At 38.0% G+C, this 20,245-nt stretch overlaps 2 protein-coding genes across 2 annotated transcripts; both read right to left on the reverse strand.

Moving 5' to 3' along the window:
• Positions 1–4,463: 4,463 nt before the first annotated feature.
• On the reverse strand, positions 4,464–9,989 carry LOC135692065 (uncharacterized). Its single transcript, XM_065210088.2, has one exon. The coding sequence runs from the start codon at positions 9,987–9,989 to the stop codon at positions 4,464–4,466; it is 5,526 nt and encodes a 1,841-aa protein (XP_065066160.2).
• Positions 9,990–10,118: 129 nt separating this feature from the next.
• LOC135692136 (glycerol kinase 5) lies at positions 10,119–20,225 on the reverse strand. Its single transcript, XM_065210179.2, has 4 exons — positions 20,002–20,225; positions 13,060–14,000; positions 12,156–12,395; positions 10,119–11,726 (listed from the first exon to the last, which is right to left on the reverse strand). Exons 2-4 carry the CDS (start codon positions 13,949–13,951, stop codon positions 11,311–11,313), a joined length of 1,548 nt encoding a protein of 515 aa, XP_065066251.1. The 5' UTR covers positions 13,952–14,000; positions 20,002–20,225; the 3' UTR covers positions 10,119–11,310.
• Between the last annotated feature and the right edge of the window lie 20 nt (positions 20,226–20,245).

Genomic DNA, 20,245 nt, shown 5'->3' on the forward strand with positions numbered 1-20,245 from the left:
AAAATGTTTAAATTTGCATTTTATAGTAGCTCAGCCTCAGCTTGTTTGTTCTTAATTTGTTTTTAACTTTTGACCAATTTGAGGCTTGTGTTCTTATAAAATTGTTTTTATAAAACAGAGTGTATTACAAAAAAGAAAGTTGCCTATGACCAACCATGACCAATAAATTGAATGAATTATAGGTTGAAATTTGGTCAAACTTCCTATTTAATGCTAAGGTTCCCGCTACATGATCAACTTTCTTGAAGTCTGCAAACATGGGCGGTTGGCGTGACACACAAAGACACACATAGTACGCTGTATCCGATGGAAATTGTTTAGAAAGGTCGAAAAAGAAGTACGCTTTAACCGAAAGTACGTTTTAAGCGGGGTACTTTCTTAATGTTAAGTATGGACCTTTTGCCCGGTCCAAGTACACCAGACCGTTATATCCGAAAGGACGTTGTAACAAAAATAGCTCATTTTGCCCGAAAGAAATCCTTTATTTGCTGACGGACAAAATGTTGGGGGGGGAGGGGGAGGGGGGAGGTGTACTGCGTTAGGGCAGCAGTTCCGGAAGGTTATACTGAACCAGCATTATTTGGCAGAGATAGGAATGGTCTGGTTGCATTCATCATAAAGGAAGAAGGCAAGGGAAACAATTTAGCGTTTGCTGTCATGATTAGGAGGCAAAGATTCGAGAAGGAGAGAGTAGAAGGCTGTTAGCTTGGTAAAAGAGATAAAAGAGAAAAAAAAGAGAATCCGATACATTCCCTTGAATGAAATTTTTGGATTTGAAGAAGATAAATTCTGCGGAGAGAGGAAGGCGAAAATTGGCAGAGACAGAAGAAGGCTTTAGAAAACAGTAGAGAGTAAAGAGGCAATTGATCCATAAAAGTGGGAAAATTATGGTGAAAGTTATATGAGAAGATTGAAGGGCTCATTTACAGCAGTCTTAGGCATCTTGGACAAAAGAGAACACGTAGTGGGATTATGGAGCAATTTTTTTGACCTGGCGTGTCCCACGATGTAAAAGAATGCTGTAAGAATCTTGTTTAGCTTGCAAGAAGACGTCAAAAGATCTCGGAGAAAAGTTACAGCCAATGCCGAATCATCAAAAATACTTTAAGCCGCATTTCAATGGATATTGTAGACCCACTTGATAAAACAAGCAGAGGAAAAAAGATATATTTTGGCCATATGCAGGAATTTCATAGCAGATTTGCTACAGAGTATCTTCAAACTTATGAATCTTTCACACATCAAGAAAAGCCACAATCAATGCATATAGATGGATTGGTGGAGCGGTTTAATGGAGCTTGGAAGAAGATGCTGATCATGTTTTTACCAGAACATCCGGATGATGGGATAGAAAGGTGCTATACCATCTTTTTGCATACAGACCGGTACCTCAAGAATTCGACAGGCTTCTCGCAATTTGAGCTTCTTTTTGGTAACGTGTCCGCCACCCGGTGGGTATAGTAAAGGAGAGATAAGAATCTAAACAAGAGGCTGCAGACAATGTACTTTTATATGCTGCTGATATGCGACAAAGATTCCGTCAATGACAGAACTGGTACAAGAGAATCTTGGAAAGGCTCATTAGGGACAGAAGTGATGGTGTGCTCAAATGGCCAGAAGAGAAGCAGAACCGTAGATTTGAGACAAAATGTTTTGGTGTTTACTCTTTAGCGAGAAAAGGAGCTAAGCTGTATGAATCATGGCAAGGACCTTACATAGTGACAAGGAAGTAAAGTCATGTTGACTACGAGGTTTACATGCATTTTTAGAGAAACAGAAACATCATTATTGAACAACCCGAAGATTGTATCCTATCTAATAATTTCTGAGATGAGTCTATCTATCATGGGCAGTTATGAAGAACCTACTAGCGACGAAATTCAGCGTCACTTTGACAAAGACGCAGATTCTTCTAGCATAAAATTGAAGTAGGTGATGCAAACCCCATTAGACAATGGCCTTATCGGATTCCAATGGCCAAACATGATATCATTGCAGAGTCAAACAGTAAATGGCTCAAACTCTGGTAATTGTTCCAAAAAGGAAAGATCTTAAAGGACACAACAGCAAGATAAAATGTGACAATTTGTCAAACAGAAAGGAAATTAATTGACCATTTCATCTTTTATACTGGACTTATCAATCATGGAAACAGCTGTCTTAAAGATGTTGACTTCAGAGAGGGCAAAAAGAGTAGAAGACTTGATAGACTAGAAGGCACAGGCAAAGTATATCACAACATTGAATCTTTCAAAGGGCTATTGGCAGATTCCAAAATCTGAGTATTCAGAGGACAAAACAGCGTTTGTGGCCCAATTTTATCTTTGGCAATTTGTGACCTTGCCTTTCGGCCTAGCAACTGCACAAGCAACATGCCAGGCAAGTGACTGAGTAGTGCAACCCAAGATAAAATAAGTTCAGATGAACATGCAGCAGCAATTTACAGTGCAGAATGGGAGGTAAAAGTTTGTGTTTCTTTCGTTCTCAAACAGTCATGCCCCTGCAATAATTCTATCTATCTTGTAGAACTTAACTATTAAGCCTGATCCACGAAATAGCACACAGAGTCACTGACAATCAAGCTAAATTAGGGGAAAAACATAGAAAATAGTCTATAAAATTGAATGATTTAGAAATAAAAAGAATTGATAAACAATTTGACAAATGAATTCAGCTATAAAAATACATAATCCAGCCTTTTATTGATAAAAAAAGCTATCAAGGATTTCATCTCTTTGAGCATTGACCAAGCATTCCGCACAAAAAGATAATTATGTGCTAAGTTCGATACAAGGTTTAATATAACCCAAGATAACGAAGGTACGGGTTCGCTGGCGCTTACAACTGAAAACCGTTTTTAGCTACAAACTCCAAAACTGCAAAAAACCTGAAATATATAACAGACATAGCTTGCAATAACTCTGATCAACAAATCAGGCAAAGAACCATTGAATTTTCCAGCTTTATAAAGACGAGGGAGCAAAAAATGACCGGCAGTTGAACCGTCCAGGTTGTCTCGATTTCTTTGTTTTATCTCATGTCCTTTTATTTGCCTCGACTGGATGAACATAGAACAACTTTTAGTCTCACTACAAACCAATAGGAAATCATCAGCAGATGGTATGACCAGGGGCGGACTGGCTAATTTGTTTGGCCCGGGCAAATTTTGATCAAACCGGCCCACAATAATAGCAAATAAAAAACTCCTCGGAAAATACAAGTGAATGTTAGTCTGTAAGGAAAACAAGTTTTTGAATTTAGTAATTTAGTGCATGGATGAATGCTGGTCAACAGAATATGGTTAACCGAACATGTTAAATATGTCATTTGCTGACTAAACAGTAAATAATGCTGGTCATCTCACTCATTGGTTTGACTCTGTTTCTTAATACAGTAACTTATATGTTGATAATGTGATCGTTCTGGACGAGGGGTAGCTCACTCTTGCAAAAAGTGTCCGAGATTTTCACAAAATCAAAATGATTTCCAGGAATTTTCTCATAAAACAATAGAATTTCCACCAAAAGTTGTACGAGATTTTAATGAAGTGATTTGCCCCTCGGTTCTGGATGTCATCTAACAGGTGTTTTTCTAAGAACATTAACATGAAAGACTCCAGATGTGGCTGCGAAAAATTACTACGTAACCTGTTCTTTATATACTTAAAGTGGAAAAGCTTCTATCACACTCCACTTGTGACAAATAATTTTCCAACCCTCCGGAAAACCACAATGATTTTCAGCAACCCAAAAATATCAATTTGTCAATTTCTGACCCCAAAAAGGAAAACATGGGCACCCCTGTTGGAATTTTATCGTGTAGCACCATACCCCTGTTGGGCAGGGGGTGCATTTGACTTATGATAGTGTAGGCCTAATAAACTTTCCATAACTTGTATGAGTTATTGAAAGAAGCAAGAGCAATACCATGCTTTTTTGTGATGTTTGTGGCTTTGGCTTGATACAAAGCTTTGTATCGTAGCTGAATCCTCACGAAATTTCTGTGCACCACCTTTTATTGAAGTCTTCTTGCTCTTTTTTTAGACCTCTCAGGATCTATCTTGCTGATTCTTTTTAAACTTTGTATTCCAGAGAAAACACTGAAGAAAAAGTCATTTGAGCTTTTCACATTTCATATTATTCAGCAAATCACAGCTGGGTTCGCACAACCACCCCCAGTTGCACGCACGCAATAACAAAATCTCAACGTTCTATATATATACTGTAAACTAATTAATCCAAAATAAACTACCAATGACGATGCTCTATTCAATTAACGTCAGTTGGCTCAAACGAAAGTGTAATTATTATAATCGAAGCAATTAGAAAATATGGTAAACAGAAAAGCTGCGTCACCAAGTCACAAGATACATTTTAAGGCTTAATTACACTAAACCAAAACCTTAATCGACTACGCAATGAAAATTCACGTGAAAACCCGAACACACTCCCCTCCTTGACTCGTTAAGAGTCAAGCATCAAACGGGTTTTCCACTGCGAATCCTGACCTGCAGTGCGTTTAGATTTCCTACGCTGGGGTTCTACGACGCGATTAGGACAAATTACAATAGGTGAAAATTCACAAGCATTCTGTTCCCGTACTTCGTTCTCTTTCCTCTCGATGTCCGTACTTTTTCCTGCGGCTTCGTTCATTCTTGCAAGTTCAAAAGGAAAAAGTTTTTGCAAAGGTCGAGATAAAATTTCTGACTTACCACTACCACATACTTTTACCTTTGCACCCCGAACAACACCGTCTTTCCCTTGCACAAGTTCCACGATTTTTCCCATTTTCCATGAATTTCTTTTGACGTGTTCCTCTTGCACCAATACTATATCCCCGACGGACACAATTATTTCTCCATTTCTGTTATTTCTATGAAATTCCCTGAGTTCTGTTAAATATTCCCTTCTCCAGCGTCCTGCAAAGTGACTTAATTTTTTCATTAAATAGCAAAATCGCTTAGAGTATGCTGATGAACTCTCCTCTAGTTCTAAATCGTTGATATCTAAATCATCAGCTAATTGCGACAATCTATGACCGTACATAAGATGAAACGGAGTAAGTGGGTAAACTTCAACTTCATCATAAATATACGTTAAGGGGCGCGAATTAAGTGTCGCCTCAACTTCTAACAGCACGGTATGCAACTCATCAAATGTTAGCTTGGCATTTCCAAGCACCTTTCTTAAACACCTCTTTACACTTCCGACCAATTTCTCAAAATAACCTCCCCACCAGGGACTTCTTTCCAAGTTGAAACGCCATGTTATTTTCTTTTCAACCAAATATGATGAAACTTCACGACTATTTCCCAGCTTATCTAGAAACTTATTAGTAAACTTGAAAGTTTTAGCGTTGTCTGAATTAATCAACGAAGGCGTACCACGACGAGATGTAAAACGCCTAAGACTCCTTATAAAGGTCAGTCCTGACATATCTTCAACGAGGTCAAGATGTATTGCCCTTGATGTAGCACAGGTGTAAAGTGCAATATAGCATTTTTCCATCTTGCCTATTTTGCTTTTATAAAACAATGGTCCAGAAAAATCTATACCTATGTAGGTAAATGGTGGTACTTCCTTGACACGAAATTCAGGTAAAGGTGCGACTGATGGTACACCGTACGATTTACCTTGTACCTTTTTGCACTTTCTGCAATCCCTCAATATCTTTTTTACATACTGCCTTCCTTTTGTTGTCCAAAATCTAGACCTATATTCCGTGAGCGTTGCGTTCAGACCTTCATGCATTACCCTTTCATGGCAATCCTCAATAACCAAACGCGTAAACCAATTATTATTCGGTAGAATAATCGGAAACTTAGTTTCTAGTGCTAAATCTGAGTTTTCCAAGCGACCCTTGCACTTTAAAATGCCATCTTCTTTGAAGAGTCCCAATTTCAATGCAATCTCATTATACCCTGGTTGTTTCTTAAGGTCAATTTGTGAGCCCTTAATCCAAATCCTTTCTGCCCTTGAAACTTCCTCCGAGTCTAATTCCCCTAATTTCAATGTCCTACCTTCCCTTGCAGACCTTAAGTTAGTGACGAAACGGATCACTCTTGCTGTAACCCTCAATAATTTCTTCAAAGAGCTAAATTTATCCACCTCTATTATTTCAGTCACACTTAGTCTGTTTTGTTCTATTACTGCTGTAACATTTACAGTTTTCCTTTTTTCCTCCATAATCTCTGGTGAATCCTCAAGAGTGAAACTTTTAGGCCAATATTCCTTCCCCATGGACAACCAATGAGGACTTTCCCACCAAAGTCTGCTATCTCTTAAAACTGTTGCAGAGACTCCCCTAGAACCCAAATCTGCTGGATTACAAACTCCAATGCAATGTCCCCAGTCTTCCTTTTTAGAAATTTTCAGAATCTCATTGACCCTATGTTGTACAAATTGCCTCCATTCACCTTGATTATTTATCCAGTATAATGATGTCTTACTGTCTAACCAGTACCTACAACCGTCTATTTTAATTTGTGGGCTTAACGCATTATACACAGTCTCCATAAGTGTAGATAAAATACGACCTGACATAAGTTCTAACCTTGGAATGCTTAATTCCTTAAGCGGAGCAACCCTTGTCTTAGCACAAATCAATCTTGAATGCATTCCAGTATCAGTCTCGTATACTAAATAAACCATTGCACAGTAAGCCTTCTTCCTGGCATCTGCAAACCCATGTAAATAACACTTATTTACCTTATCTGTACTTTTTTCATATAAACATCTTGGTAAGGAAATAACACCCACTGAACTTAAATCACATACAAATTTATTCCATTTATTGAGCATTTCTACTGGTACTTCATCATCCCATCCTAACTTCAAGGTGCATAATTCCTGAAACAAAACCTTTGCACTTACAATAATTGGACTCACAAGTCCTAAAGGGTCAAAAAGTTTGGAAATCATGCTTAATATGGTTCTCTTAGTAACAGGTGAATTTGGAACACTGCTCTCTATTTTTGTCAACTCAAATTCCAAATTATCCTTCAACATATCCCATGTTATTCCCAAAACTTTACTCTTAGTGTCTGAAATTTCTTCCCCTAGCATTTCCTTTACATAGCTACATTCACCCCCTCCATCTGCAGGATGTTTCCCAGTTTCTTCCATAACCTTAAAATATTGAGCAAGTTGTGGATCATTACTCTTCCATTTCCTTAAGTTAAATCCTGCCTCTAACATTCTTTTCTTTGCCTTATTGTAGAGTTCTTTACCACTTTCTACATCATAACATCCTAACACTAGGTCATCTACATAGAAACTTCTAGACAATTTTGCTGAGAACTCTGGATCAGCTGTTTCATAAGTGCTTAAATGATGTCTTACAACAGCATTCAACAAAAAAGGAGAACTATTTACTCCGAAAACAACACGATTAAAGCGGTAAACTTTAATGTTTGGTTCACTATCACAAGAACTATCAACCCATAAGGACCTCAAGCAATCTCTATCCTTTTTATCCACTTCAATATTCAAAAATGCCTTTTCGATATCAGATGTTATTGCAATCTTATTTTCTCTGAATCTTATCATGATATCAAACAAAAGTGGATTTAATGGTGGTCCAACATGTAAACACTCATTTAGAGAGGTACCTGACTTCCTATCTTTTGCAGAGGCATCATATACTATTCTTACCTTTGTTGTTTCTGCATCATTTCGTACAACGGCATGGTGTGGCAGATAACTAAGCTTCTCACTTGGCTCAAGACTTGTAACCTCTTCAATGATTCTATCCCTTTCTTGTTGCTTTATAATCCCATCATAGGTTTCCATTATTGCAGGCTTCTCCTTGAGCTTTTTCAACTGCCCCTTCAATCTGTTGAGACTAAGAGTATAATTAGTAGAAAGGGGCTTGTGCCCCATTTTCCAAGGCAAACAAACTGAGTATCTATCTCCTTTAAACTCTATATTATCCAAAAATTCTTCATGCACCTTATCTTGCCTTTTAATTCCTAAAGTCTCAAGATCCCACAGTTTTTTAATGTCTTGTTCTAATTCCTGTTCCTTATTCTGGTGCATCAAATTAACTGTTATACCATTACCATTTACAACCAAATTTGAAGAACAAGATTCTGCCAAATCAGTTAACTTACCCTTTATTGGCCCTGACACAACCCATCCAATCTTAGTATGAATGGCAACAGGCTCTCCTGGCTCCCCTCGTATTATACGACCATCTTGAAGCGTCCAAAGCCAATCGCTTCCAACTAAAATGTCTATAATAAGGGAATCTTCGTGCCTACAAACATCTGAAAACCACAAGTTAGTAAGATGCTTATAATCATACTTCAATATTTCAACATGTTCATTGCGTATTTCTGAAACTTCATTAACAACAAAGGCCTGTATTTTCACTTTCCCTCCACTTTCAACTCCTTTCAACTCTAACTCGACCACATCTCCTATCTTCTCGTCCATATTTTGAGATCCAAATGTCTTTATACCTAAGCGCACTTGCTTAATGGGGTTCAAACCAAGTTTTTCTACCATACTTCGTGTTACAAAACTCCTCTGACTACCTGAGTCAAAAAGAACACGTGCCTTAACATCCCTTATGTTACCTGTAACTACGGCCTTGGCGGTTTGCAAAACTGCTCTCCCCCCAGAATCTATATTACTTACACAAGAAGTGGTAACAGTAGTATCAGCAGTCTTGACACGAGCTTGGTTAGCACTAGGCTTGCTACCAACAACATTACAAATTGCAACATGGTGTCGTTTGTTACACAACTTACATTTTTCCTTCGAATGACACTGATAAGCTCTGTGTCCCTTTTTTAAACACAAAAGACAACGTCCATATTTGAAAACAAGATCCTTCCTTTCTTCCTTGTTCCTGACGTTGTGACAATCGGCTTCTTCATGATCTTCTTTACAAAATACACAGAACTTTCTTCTCGCAAATCCACCATCTTGTTTCGTAAACAACGCACTCGCTGTTGTTGTTCGACCAGGAAACCTCGGTTTCATCTCACTTCGCCGTTCTGGTGACGTCCTACCAGAAACGGTCCCATTTCCCAAAGCCATTGAAATCGAAACATGCTGTTCACGAATCTCCAATTCTTCTCGAAAAGCCACAAGCATTTCTTCCATATCCCATTCTTGGTGATTCTTACTTCCTCGAATCATGTTCAGGCGAACAGCCTCTGGAACCTTGTCCATTAAAACAGGTACAACTTTGTTCGAGTATGATATTTCGTCGACCCCTAAGGCTTTCAATCCACGATGGTGTGTCTCAATAGTATCATAAAGTTCTCGCATCTTCTTAACATGCTTTTCATTAAAAACCGCATCTAAATTCAGAAGCTCGTTGATATGTGCCCTTTTTATCGTCGTTGGTCGCGCGAATCTCTGTTCAAGCAAATCGACAGCTACGTCATAATTTTTTTCAGTCAAAGCAAGTCCAGCAATTACTTTTTTGGCAGGCTCTTCCAAATAGTGCTTCAAATACGAAAACTTGTCAATCTTTGAAATCTCTTCGTTTTCGTAAACCGCACTTTTATAACTATCCCAGAACTCCTGCCAATCTTGGGGGCGGCCACTAAATTTTTTCAGTTCCAACTTCGGTAGCTTCGCACGAACTTTACGAGTTGCTGACGACGCTGAACTTTCTACAGAATAAACTGATTCTTCTGAGCCATGTCTTGTTAAATTAGGCTTCTGCGATTCCAACTGCTTCTCATTCTTCACTAAACTCTTCAACTTGAGCAGCGCTAGATTTATTTTTTCCTTCATCTCTCCAGCCTCAGAAATTTCTTGCAAGCATCCCAAACCATCTTCATCAATTTCGCTTACAAGACCCAAAATTTCGTCATCCAATTTTCCTAAGACTTCAAATTTCTCATCTAGCTGTATCTCAAGCTGCTTCAACTTCAATTGATCTTCCAGACTATCTTCAATCTGTCTGATCAACTGCGTTGCAAAAGCTCTATGTCCTCCTCTGATGTTTCTCTTCTTCTTCAGTTCATCCATAGTTCATTCACTGAAACACAAATGCATCCGGCTCGGTGGACCAGATATTTAGACCTCTCAGGATCTATCTTGCTGATTCTTTTTAAACTTTGTATTCCAGAGAAAACACTGAAGAAAAAGTCATTTGAGCTTTTCACATTTCATATTATTCAGCAAATCACAGCTGGGTTCGCACAACCACCCCCAGTTGCACGCACGCAATAACAAAATCTCAACGTTCTATATATATACTGTAAACTAATTAATCCAAAATAAACTACCAATGACGATGCTCTATTCAATTAACGTCAGTTGGCTCAAACGAAAGTGTAATTATTATAATCGAAGCAATTAGAAAATATGGTAAACAGAAAAGCTGCGTCACCAAGTCACAAGATACATTTTAAGGCTTAATTACACTAAACCAAAACCTTAATCGACTACGCAATGAAAATTCACGTGAAAACCCGAACACTCTTCCCTCGTTCTACGTATGTCTTTTTCATTGCTTCAAATCACAGAGCAAATCGCTTAGTGAACTCTAATTTTTGGACTTTCAAATTTATTACATTAAGCAATAGCTGGTGCTTAGGCAAAAACATGACCAGCTTTAAGCAAAAGATAAGTAAAAAGACATCAGGGCAGGTTAAAATCCTATGTATCGCATTGAAACAGGGGTGTTACAGTATAGAATGTCGTCAAAAAGGAAATACCGTCAAGAGAAATATAACAATAACATGTTTCCTGAAGAAGTGTGTCTGGACTGCGGTGACAATAATGAATTCGTAATTTTAATGGTTCTCGAGTACTCGCGTGTATATTTATTCTTTCCCACAAAGTCTCTGAAAATTCAAGGCAAATAGATCAACGCGTGGGTATACTTTTTTGCCTCGCATTCACTTTTTAAGCTAGTTTATTTTTTTTGCACTTTTATCAGCCGGCCCTCAAACCGACCGGCCCTTCGGGCGATCGCCCGAATAGCCCGACCAGCCAGTCCGCCCCTGGGTATGACGACAACTCACACCACTTCTGCTTGCTACACCCATGCGGACAATTACGAGTTACGAAAGAAAGACGGCAATAATTTCTAGTAAGACAAACTAATAGGTGAAATTGATATAAACATATAATTATGCACATTTAATGTATAAAATGGTCAAACATAAAAAGAAATATAAGAAAGAAAATAATTCAAATGCGTTACTTAAATCCAAAGAAAAAGGAACATCCTTTACACGAGATTGAACCAGTACAAAAACAGGAGTGACTTTCCGAGGCTTCAATCCACCTTGTTTATAAAAATATGGCATAAATAAAAATCAAATGCGTGATAATTGAGCGATTAGTATTTGCCCTTGTACCAGCCAAGGCTTCTTTCCATCGCTTTCTCCCATGTCTTTAAAGTCGATACATACGACTTCCCCATATCTAAGTCTGGTTGAAAAGTCTTCCCGGAAACTCGCAGGTCTAGAAGTTCTTCCTTTGATTTCCAGACCCCAGCACCTAGGCCAGCAAAGAAAGCTGCTCCAAGGGCCGACATATCACTAAAAGCTGCCCGGTCCGTTTCGTGTTTTGTCAGGCTGGCGATCAGTTTAACGACAAAATCGTTCCTTGCCACACCACCATCGGCCTTAATCGACGATTTTACAGGCACTTGTATCTCGCTAATAACTATCTGATAAAGCTGGTGAAATCGGAATGCAATCGATTCTAAAACTGCCCGAACAATGTGTTGCCTTGAAGTATCTATGTTCATGCCTGCAAAAAAACGAACAATTATTGACTATACAGCGTACCAAAATTGAAAAATAGCGTTAGAAAACTCTACTGATTGCCTGCAACAAAGGCAGAAGGCAGGTGTTAGTCCATCTGCCGGAGGTTACTCGATCTGGAATGGATAAATGTATACTTATATATAGTGCTTTTGAATCGAGGGGGGGGGGGGGGGCGTATAAATTACGTCTGCATTTGGGCACCAGTTTGGTTCATAAAACTACTGAGTCTGCAGCCAGGCTCAATATTGAAAAAGTACACAATATACAACAAACTCGAGCATCAAATGTACAAATTTTTAAGGTTTTTTGTCACTTTATCAATTAACTTTGATCCAAGAAAAAATGGAAATTGCTTTTGCATCACCTTCAGTATATACAACAAAATTATAAAGAATTTTGTAAGAAAAATCACCAATAAGTAAAGGGACAGCATGATTATCGTTGATAGGGGCTTGGAGACCATTGAAAGCAGGAATGAAATAAACACCATCCGAGTTTTCCACTTCATTGGCCATATCAGCTGTCAAGGACACATCATCAAATAAACCCAGGTTTTTTAACAATTCAACGGATGATGAAGTTCCTTGTGTATTGCCTTCAGCAATAAAAACTGTTTCTTCCTTAATCTTCCAGCCAACAACCGGATAAAGACCTTCAAGACAAAATTAAAGACCATCATAATTAGAACCTTTTAATTCAAATGGAAATGTTACTCAGCTGCAAGAGTTGGAGAAGCCAATAGCGGCGCCAGCCACCAAGCTCTGGGTGGGCAAGACAAAATATTATAGGCCACGCCTTTTTTACCACCAGCTAACACCCTTTTACCAATAGGAAACGCAAATTTAATCAGAAGGGAACCCCCCTCCCCGTGGCGCCGCTACTGGGAAAAGCTGCAGTCTTTACAAGCGACTTCATAATGCAATAGAGTCAGTGCGTATTGTGGAGAAAAGGCAATCTCTACGGAGTCGAATTAAAACTAGGTAGAGAGACGTGATTTCAGCTATGTGCATGTGCCTTCTAAAAGGGAATCGTTCCGAGAGATCCTTCTGCTAGGGTATACATAGCTCGTTCTGATAATTGAAATTTATAATGGCACTTGCCACCTTCACTACAGATTGAAATGCTTGCAGGCTTTGCCTTTTTGCACTTAATATATGAATCTACATGATAAAACATGATCCCACGAAGAGAAGACAACAGTTGAGCCGCACACCCATGTTTAGGACCCACTCTACTCGACTGCCACAAAGCAGGCAGTATATTGAGAAAGCAATAGGAAGTAACTTTTCAAAAAGATGTCTATTACGAATACCTACCACCAATTGATGCATGAGGATTCAGCCCAGTGTTTATATCAATAAATGTTCCAGTACCAAGGGTACAATTGATGTCACCCTCATTAAAGCAACATTGACCAAATACAGCAGCTTGTTGATCGGCTGCTAGTGCATGGATTGGAAAACTGTGGCCAAAAATACTTTCGTCAACATCCACAATGAAACCAGACGTGTCAATAAAAGAGGGAAATATTGATAAAGGGAGCTCAAGAATACTACAGAATACTGTACTCCATGTCATCATATATGGATCAAAAATTCCAGTTGAACTTGCATTGGAATAGTCGGTGACATGAAGTTTTCCCTTGGACAGCTTCCACAACAGCCATGAATCGATTGTCCCAAACAAAAGAGTTCCGTTATGTGCTTTACGATAAACTGTTGGATTATTTTTCAACATCCAATATAGTCTCATGGAGGCATGATAGGGAGAGAAGGTTATAACACTCGCAGCTTTAAATCTATTCTTACCAGTAAAAGCATAAAGCACTTTGCTAGCAAACTTAATACTGTTTATAGTTAAAGATGAATTCCAGTCATCTGTTATCTTGCTGGCCCGTAAATCTTGCCATCCAATGAAATTATGTAAGACTTCCCCAGTATTGCGATCCCATGTTATAAAACTGCCTCTCTGTACTGAGATACCCAGTGAGGTGATATCTTTTGCTGTAATACCAGCTGAGTCCAAAGCACCATTTATAACCGACAAAAACTGGCTCCAGAGCTTTTCTGGATCTATCTCAGTATATCCAGGCTTAGGGTGCTCCAGATGAACACCTAACATGGAATTTCCTTTCACGTTGCAGTTCTCATCAAAAACAAAGCAGCTAATGGTTGTTGATCCAACATCTACACCAACAACATTCGCCATTTTGTCTGAAGTTGACCAGGAGGATAGCCTTTGAATCCTTATTCTTTCACTATAGGAATACAATAGGAAATTTAATCGTTCCTGCCCCGAAGTGTCGGGAGTTTTTTTATGTAAACAACAACAACAGTCACATAAAAAATGAGATGCTAAATATTTTGCTAAAACTATAAGAATCTTTTTACGAAGGCATCCTGAAACAAAATGCATTATCAAAGTAACTGTTAAAAGGCACAGTCTTGGTGATGAAGAAGGATTGGTTGTTCCTTGCAGTCTGCGAATTAAGGGACTAAATAGTTTTTTGGTTTTAAAACAGTAACTTGATTGGATGAATGAAAAAGCCCTTGTGGAATTGTTGTTGGTATTTTGTCCTGCTCATCAAAAACAAGTTCGAGTTATCAAGAATGCTTGAAGAATGGGCGGTTCGAGTTATCGGATAGGTGCTGTAGTAATGGCGTGCAAGCATCAGATTCTAAAACTCCTGGCGATATCGAATAAGAAAACTAAGAGAGAAATTTACACAACAAAAAATTGATGACATTTGAAATATATATTTCCCTTAGTCGAATTTCCACTTATTTCCTTACAAGAGTTGATATATTACTGAATGAACATGCACCCATCAATAAAGAATATATTCGTGCCAATGATGGCCCGTTTGTGACAAACATGCTCTGATCAAAGCTGCGTGACAAAAATGATAAAATAAAAGTCAAGAAAACCTCGCTAGTGTATATAAAAAACAACGTAACTTATGTGTAAAAATCATACGAAATGCCAAAAATTGATTATTACAAAAACCAAGATATCAAATGCTTTGCTGATAACCGTTCTGATCCTAGTATGAAACTCAGAACCGAGAATGTACAACCATCTTTAAAAAATTTGAATTTCATCAGTTACAGCTGATAATGTCTTGCGAAAACTACAAGAACTAAAAAAACCCTAACAGGATTCTAAAGGAATATTTTGACGTCTACACTAATATATCATAAAAACTCTTCAACTATTAATACTCTTTCACACTTCAACTTTAACGATGAATAAAAAAGATTTCCTTTCGAATGGAAAGAGGGCAATGTTACGGCTGCCATTAAGAAGCTTGATTCATTGCAAAATGGAAACTATCGACCAATAACTAACTGTTCCGCCTCGAATATCAAAAGTTTATGAGCGTATGGCGAAAGACCAAACCGGGCTTTCCTCTGACCTTTTTTCATCCTAATGTCTATGCGCTTTTCGAGGAGGCGAAAGATACAGAACACGCACTTCTAAGAGTTCTTGAGAAATGCAAATCATCCCTGGATAAAAAATATCATGCTGGACCAATTGTGGTGGATTTTTCCAACGCTTTTGACTGCTTCAAAACTCCTGATGAGCAAAACTCGCAGCATACGGCCTCAGCAAAGTGTCCTTAATCTTTTACACAGCTTTTTGCATGAAAAGCGACAAAGAATGAAAGTAAATAGCTCATTCAAACCTCTTTGGGCGCTCCACAAGGCTCAGTGCTAGGCTCTCTGCTCTTTAATTTCCACACTAACGAATTTCTTAACTGGCGAAAGCAACTGATTTATGTAACTATGCGGATGATACTACAATCTTTTGACCTAGATCCGATCTAGACACAGTATTAGAGTCTCATGCTCTAAATCGCAAATCAATATTCATTAATGCATTTCAACTAGCTCTAACAATGACCTCATTTATAATGTCTCATTCTGGCTATTTACCATTTGTATTGATAACCCATGATACAGAATTGAATAATAAAATAAACAAGGTTCATGAAAGTGTACTGCAAATCATTGCAGCTGTAGATTTACCCTGGGTAACAGAGCCGCAAAAATTTTACAGCAACACAAAATAATGTGAGCTGCTGAGGCGAAGGAGAGAGAGCAGGAGAAAAGAAAAGTTTTCCATCTTAAGCTTAAGCTTTTTATCATAATTACTTTTTATACTGATTGTAAATAGTTGCCTTTCATTATCTTACTGCTAGATCTTGTTGCCAACTGTAAATAAATTATTTCCAGCTCTTTATTATTATTCTCTTATTCTAATGCTCTTTCAAGTCAACTTTACACACGAAAAAAGCCTTTTCTAGCCAGGCAAAAGTATGAGATATTTGCCTTAATTCATCTCCTTCCCGTCTGAGGGATCTTGTCATTCAAGGGGCCGCCTGATAATTCGAACAAAAACCGTCAGCAATCATCCGAAAAGCTTCAATCAAGGACAATTCACTGTTCTTTAGCAATTCATAGGCTTCGATTTAAATACAACAGTTTTCCAGTAGAATATGCTTTCTGAAAAACCGCAGAATTAAGGTTTCCAAGAAAATCAATGGTCTACTTATGAAAAACAACTTTAATCGACGAAAATCAGACGATTTTCATGCTATGTATCTATGAATTTCGCGTCTAGAGAATAATAACATCTTTGACCAGCTGCTGTCCTTAGCATTTGAGTTCTTAAGTTATCAGGGGTTTCAAGATCAAATAACTTCCTGGCGTGAGCCATACAAGAGCACGGATGATTGGCAAGGCTGACCTATCATGTTGGAATCCTGTTCTGGCTGCATGGATTTTTAACTTTGAAGATTGTTAAGAGAGGTCTCACCAATCCCAAACAGGGCAGCCATATCTAAGACAGGGAGCAATGAAAGTTTCAACGACGACACTATATACTGCTCTTATCAAGAAAAATAAATCTTCGATGACACTATTTCAGGTATTGAAAGCATATGACCAATCCTGTAAAATTGATTCCCAGACCTGGGATAGGGACCTCAGCGTTGCCATAAGAGCAGCACGGGTCTTTGTATATGGTGCCATCTTGCTTGAAATTTTTCTTTTCTGACGTCAGTCATCTTCCAACACCCTTTGAGCTTTTCCATCGAGCCGCTGCCGCTTGCTAATTATTTACTCTTAAACTGAGCACTCAATAGGCTTTTTGCAGGGTCACCAGAACTTTCACTGTCCGCTTCTTCACAAAAACGTTTCTACGCTAACCTCATCGTATTCAACTTATATCTACCTTCTTTACAACTTAGACCTTTTCCTTTATGCTCACATTTAGCGTAAATACTGACTGAAATGACCTTGTGAACTGTAGCTCAAAGAGAAGCATAAAAAGCTATAGGTTCAAAAGAAAATAGTTGTTTGGTAAAAGGCAGTCCTAAAAAGCATGAGAGGCGACGCAATACAGAAAAAAAGAAGTTTTGTATGAAAATGCAAGTATTTTCAACTACATTCGTCGTAATGGGGTGTCACAATTTTCTTAAGTATAGTTAGGCCATTTTGTTAGATACCCCTTAGCCCATTCATTGTTAGGATTTTCTCTATGTTCCTTTTTGCATTCCATTAGCTGTGGCATACCTCTCGTTCGTACGTCATTTGTTTCGCGTCATAGCATTGTCTCATGTTGGCGACGCCCCCTTCCTTTGTTTATGTTGCAGGTGCGGGATTTTCCCAGCATTGTTTAGGCCTAGTCATAGGTTACTCATTCTCGTCCCTATGTTGTTGCTTTACCATTTGCGTAGTTTTATATCATTTTTGCATACTTTTGATTTAGATGTGTTTACGTTGCATGGCATCATTTAACCTAGCCCTTCCTTTTACTTGTTATCGGTTAGTTACCATAATTATCGTGTATTGCTAATTTTAGATTCCATTCGTACATATATACAAGTTGTAGTTTAAGTAGAGTCAGTTGGATGGAGACAGGAGAAGCTATTTGAACGAAACTCTGTCACTCGTCGTAAGGCTTTAAGTTAGGTTAGGGCCTAGTATGCTTCGTATGTTTTATTTGTATTAAAGTGTCTGAGTTATAAACACAGCTTCTTTTTGGTTCTTTAGTCTAGTAATTCTATCAACTTGAGCCCCCCCCCCCCCCCACTTTGAATTTCTTGGCACCGCCCCTGTGGAAGACTAAACGACCTCGTGATTTTTACTTGCGTAAATTTAGATAAGATAGTGTTATGAAAAAATTTAATCTATTGCTGGTTCTCCAGAATACTGAACAGAAAAATTACATCAATCTTCAATTTCTCATCATATTAATCAATCTCTGTTTTACGTTCTACTTCTACACTCAACACTCTACACTCCCAATCTGTTTACTGCGAAAATAATTACTCTAAAGACACTCCCAATTACAAAACATAACAATAAAAGGTATTAATGAGCTAAATATTAGTATTATGTGATTTGCACAATTGCTCTGCCGCCATTATATAGAATCTCAAGATGAAGTGACAAGCCTAACAGATTAGACATCAGTGCTAAAAAATAACAACAAGAATATCACCTATTGTGATGCGCTCGTGGGAATATGATGCTGCGCAGCGCAAAGTTCCCCAACAGATAGTGGAGCAATGGGCAAGTCGTAGAAGGAGAAAAATGAACAACTGATTTTTTGACTACGTATGTTTTGATGCAATAATTAACCTAACAGTCTTTATGCTCGATCTTCCAAATTTACAAAATCTAGAAACTTTATCATACAGCGGAATAATTATTTAAGAGACAATTTACAAAGTTTCGTTAGTAAAAAACTTTAAAGTTTAGGCCCTTATACAAAATTAAAATTGATCTTTGTCAGTCTGAAATTTTGAGCCCTTCACACCCCCAAAAATATCTGCCAATTTACGTCCCTGTTGAATTGCAACTTTCTCTTCACCTTCCTAGAATGCCTTTCTGTTTTCGCTTCTTTCATTTTTCTCCGACTCAATTGCTACAAAGTGCACCTTGTTTTTTATGGTTTTTATATGTGTCAGGTTTCTAATGGCATTTTCCCAGTTGTCTTTAACCCCTCATTTTTGTACAGAGTTGTCACATTCATCACTGGCGTGACATAGTTCCTCTTATGACATGGTTTCTAAACAGCATGTTTCGATTCCGTATCATTTCGGATCTTTGGAAATATTTTTTATCAAATCTTACCTTTTCTTTGGGCATTATATTTTTCCTAGGCCATCTTTTATACTCTTTTGCTGTTTAGATTTGGCCCTCGCAGTATGATACTTTTTACATCTCCTTCGTTGTTTAGATTCGCCCTCGCAGTTTGATATTCTGCCTTGCGGACTTAACAAAAAAGACATTGGGAAAGTCTACTAAAAATACCCTGTTGGTTCAATTCAGCAATCAATGCTTCCCTGCGTATTTTGACAACAGGATATCCCCGTTTCCCATTCATTTTGAAATACTTCTTGTCTCCTATCATAATCACATTGTTTGCTTCTTTTGATTTAGGGCAGTCAATTTTTTCAAATCCGATTCATGACTAATTTTTATTGCATCATTTCTTTCCTGCCAACACCTTACCACCCAATTTGTTCCTATTCGGTATCTTCTCCAAAATCATGCCTTAGTTGTTTTTCTTGCATTTTCGCACTGTTCAAAATTATATTTTGCTAGTTACGATTATCTTTAGATGATATTGGAGTGCATTTCCAAACGTGATCCCGTGTAGCCTTTTATTCAAAACATGAGAATCTGGCTGAATTTAATCGACGAGAGCAGTTGCTTTTGATATATTGACCCTCAAATAATCATGAAAACCTGAATTTCGAGATTTTTCAGGGAGCAAATTTTTACTAAATAACTTTTATCTTCAGTCGAAACCTGCCATTTCCTGTCAAAAATTGAAATGCTCTTCCAATAAACCTCGTTTGAAGCTCGTGTGGTGATTTTGTGTAAAGTTAGTTTTAACATACCGATGAGTGGTTTTGTTGTCTTCAGTAACACTTTAGCATTTGAAAACGGAATGTTTCAGTTTTCAAATGCTAAATTCTTCTTAAACCTCTTTGTACATCGCTTTCTGTGCGAATCGTCAGAATTGTCTACGATCTAGCCGATATACCATCGATTTATAATCATCAGCTTCTTGGATAAAGGCAACTTATGAAAGGCCAAAATGCATTATAATTAATCTAATAAAATGGAATCACGAAAGGAATAATGCCAGCATCAATTAATATGGACATTCTGGATTCATATTTCAAGTATTGGACAGGACTATACAGAAGGGCATTGAAAAGGTAAATATATCAACCTAACCTTGAAGTTTCCTTTATGGAAAATGGCAAATATATCGACCTGTCCTGTCCCACCGCCGCCACCTTCTCAATCTAACTTGGGCAGTAAAAGTAGTTGGTACACAAAATCAACTTTACACGTCCGTAAAAGGCCTGTGTGTATCCGGTACCTCTAAGTTTAGTAGGACCTATGAACTCTGGCTTTGGACTTTAGCACCTTGTGTTGTGACTACCACACACACACCCTCCTCGTTGAATAGACCGCG

This window comes from Rhopilema esculentum, chromosome 13 (genome assembly GCF_057945365.1).
Source record: "Rhopilema esculentum isolate cy_ngs chromosome 13, ASM5794536v1, whole genome shotgun sequence".
Taxonomy (NCBI): Eukaryota; Metazoa; Cnidaria; class Scyphozoa; order Rhizostomeae; family Rhizostomatidae; genus Rhopilema; species Rhopilema esculentum.

Coding starts and splice junctions, on each gene's coding strand:
- LOC135692065 (XM_065210088.2), bottom strand. CDS start 9,989: ATGGATGAACTGAAGAAGAAGAGAAACATCAGAGGAGGACATAGAGCT.
- LOC135692136 (XM_065210179.2), bottom strand. CDS start 13,951: ATGGCGAATGTTGTTGGTGTAGATGTTGGATCAACAACCATTAGCTGC. Junction 12,396..13,059: donor TCCTCATGCATCAATTGGTG/GTAGGTATTCGT, acceptor TTTGTCTTGAAG/GTCTTTATCCGGTTGTTGGC. Junction 11,727..12,155: donor TGCTGTCCCTTTACTTATTG/GTGATTTTTCTT, acceptor GTTTTTTTGCAG/GCATGAACATAGATACTTCA.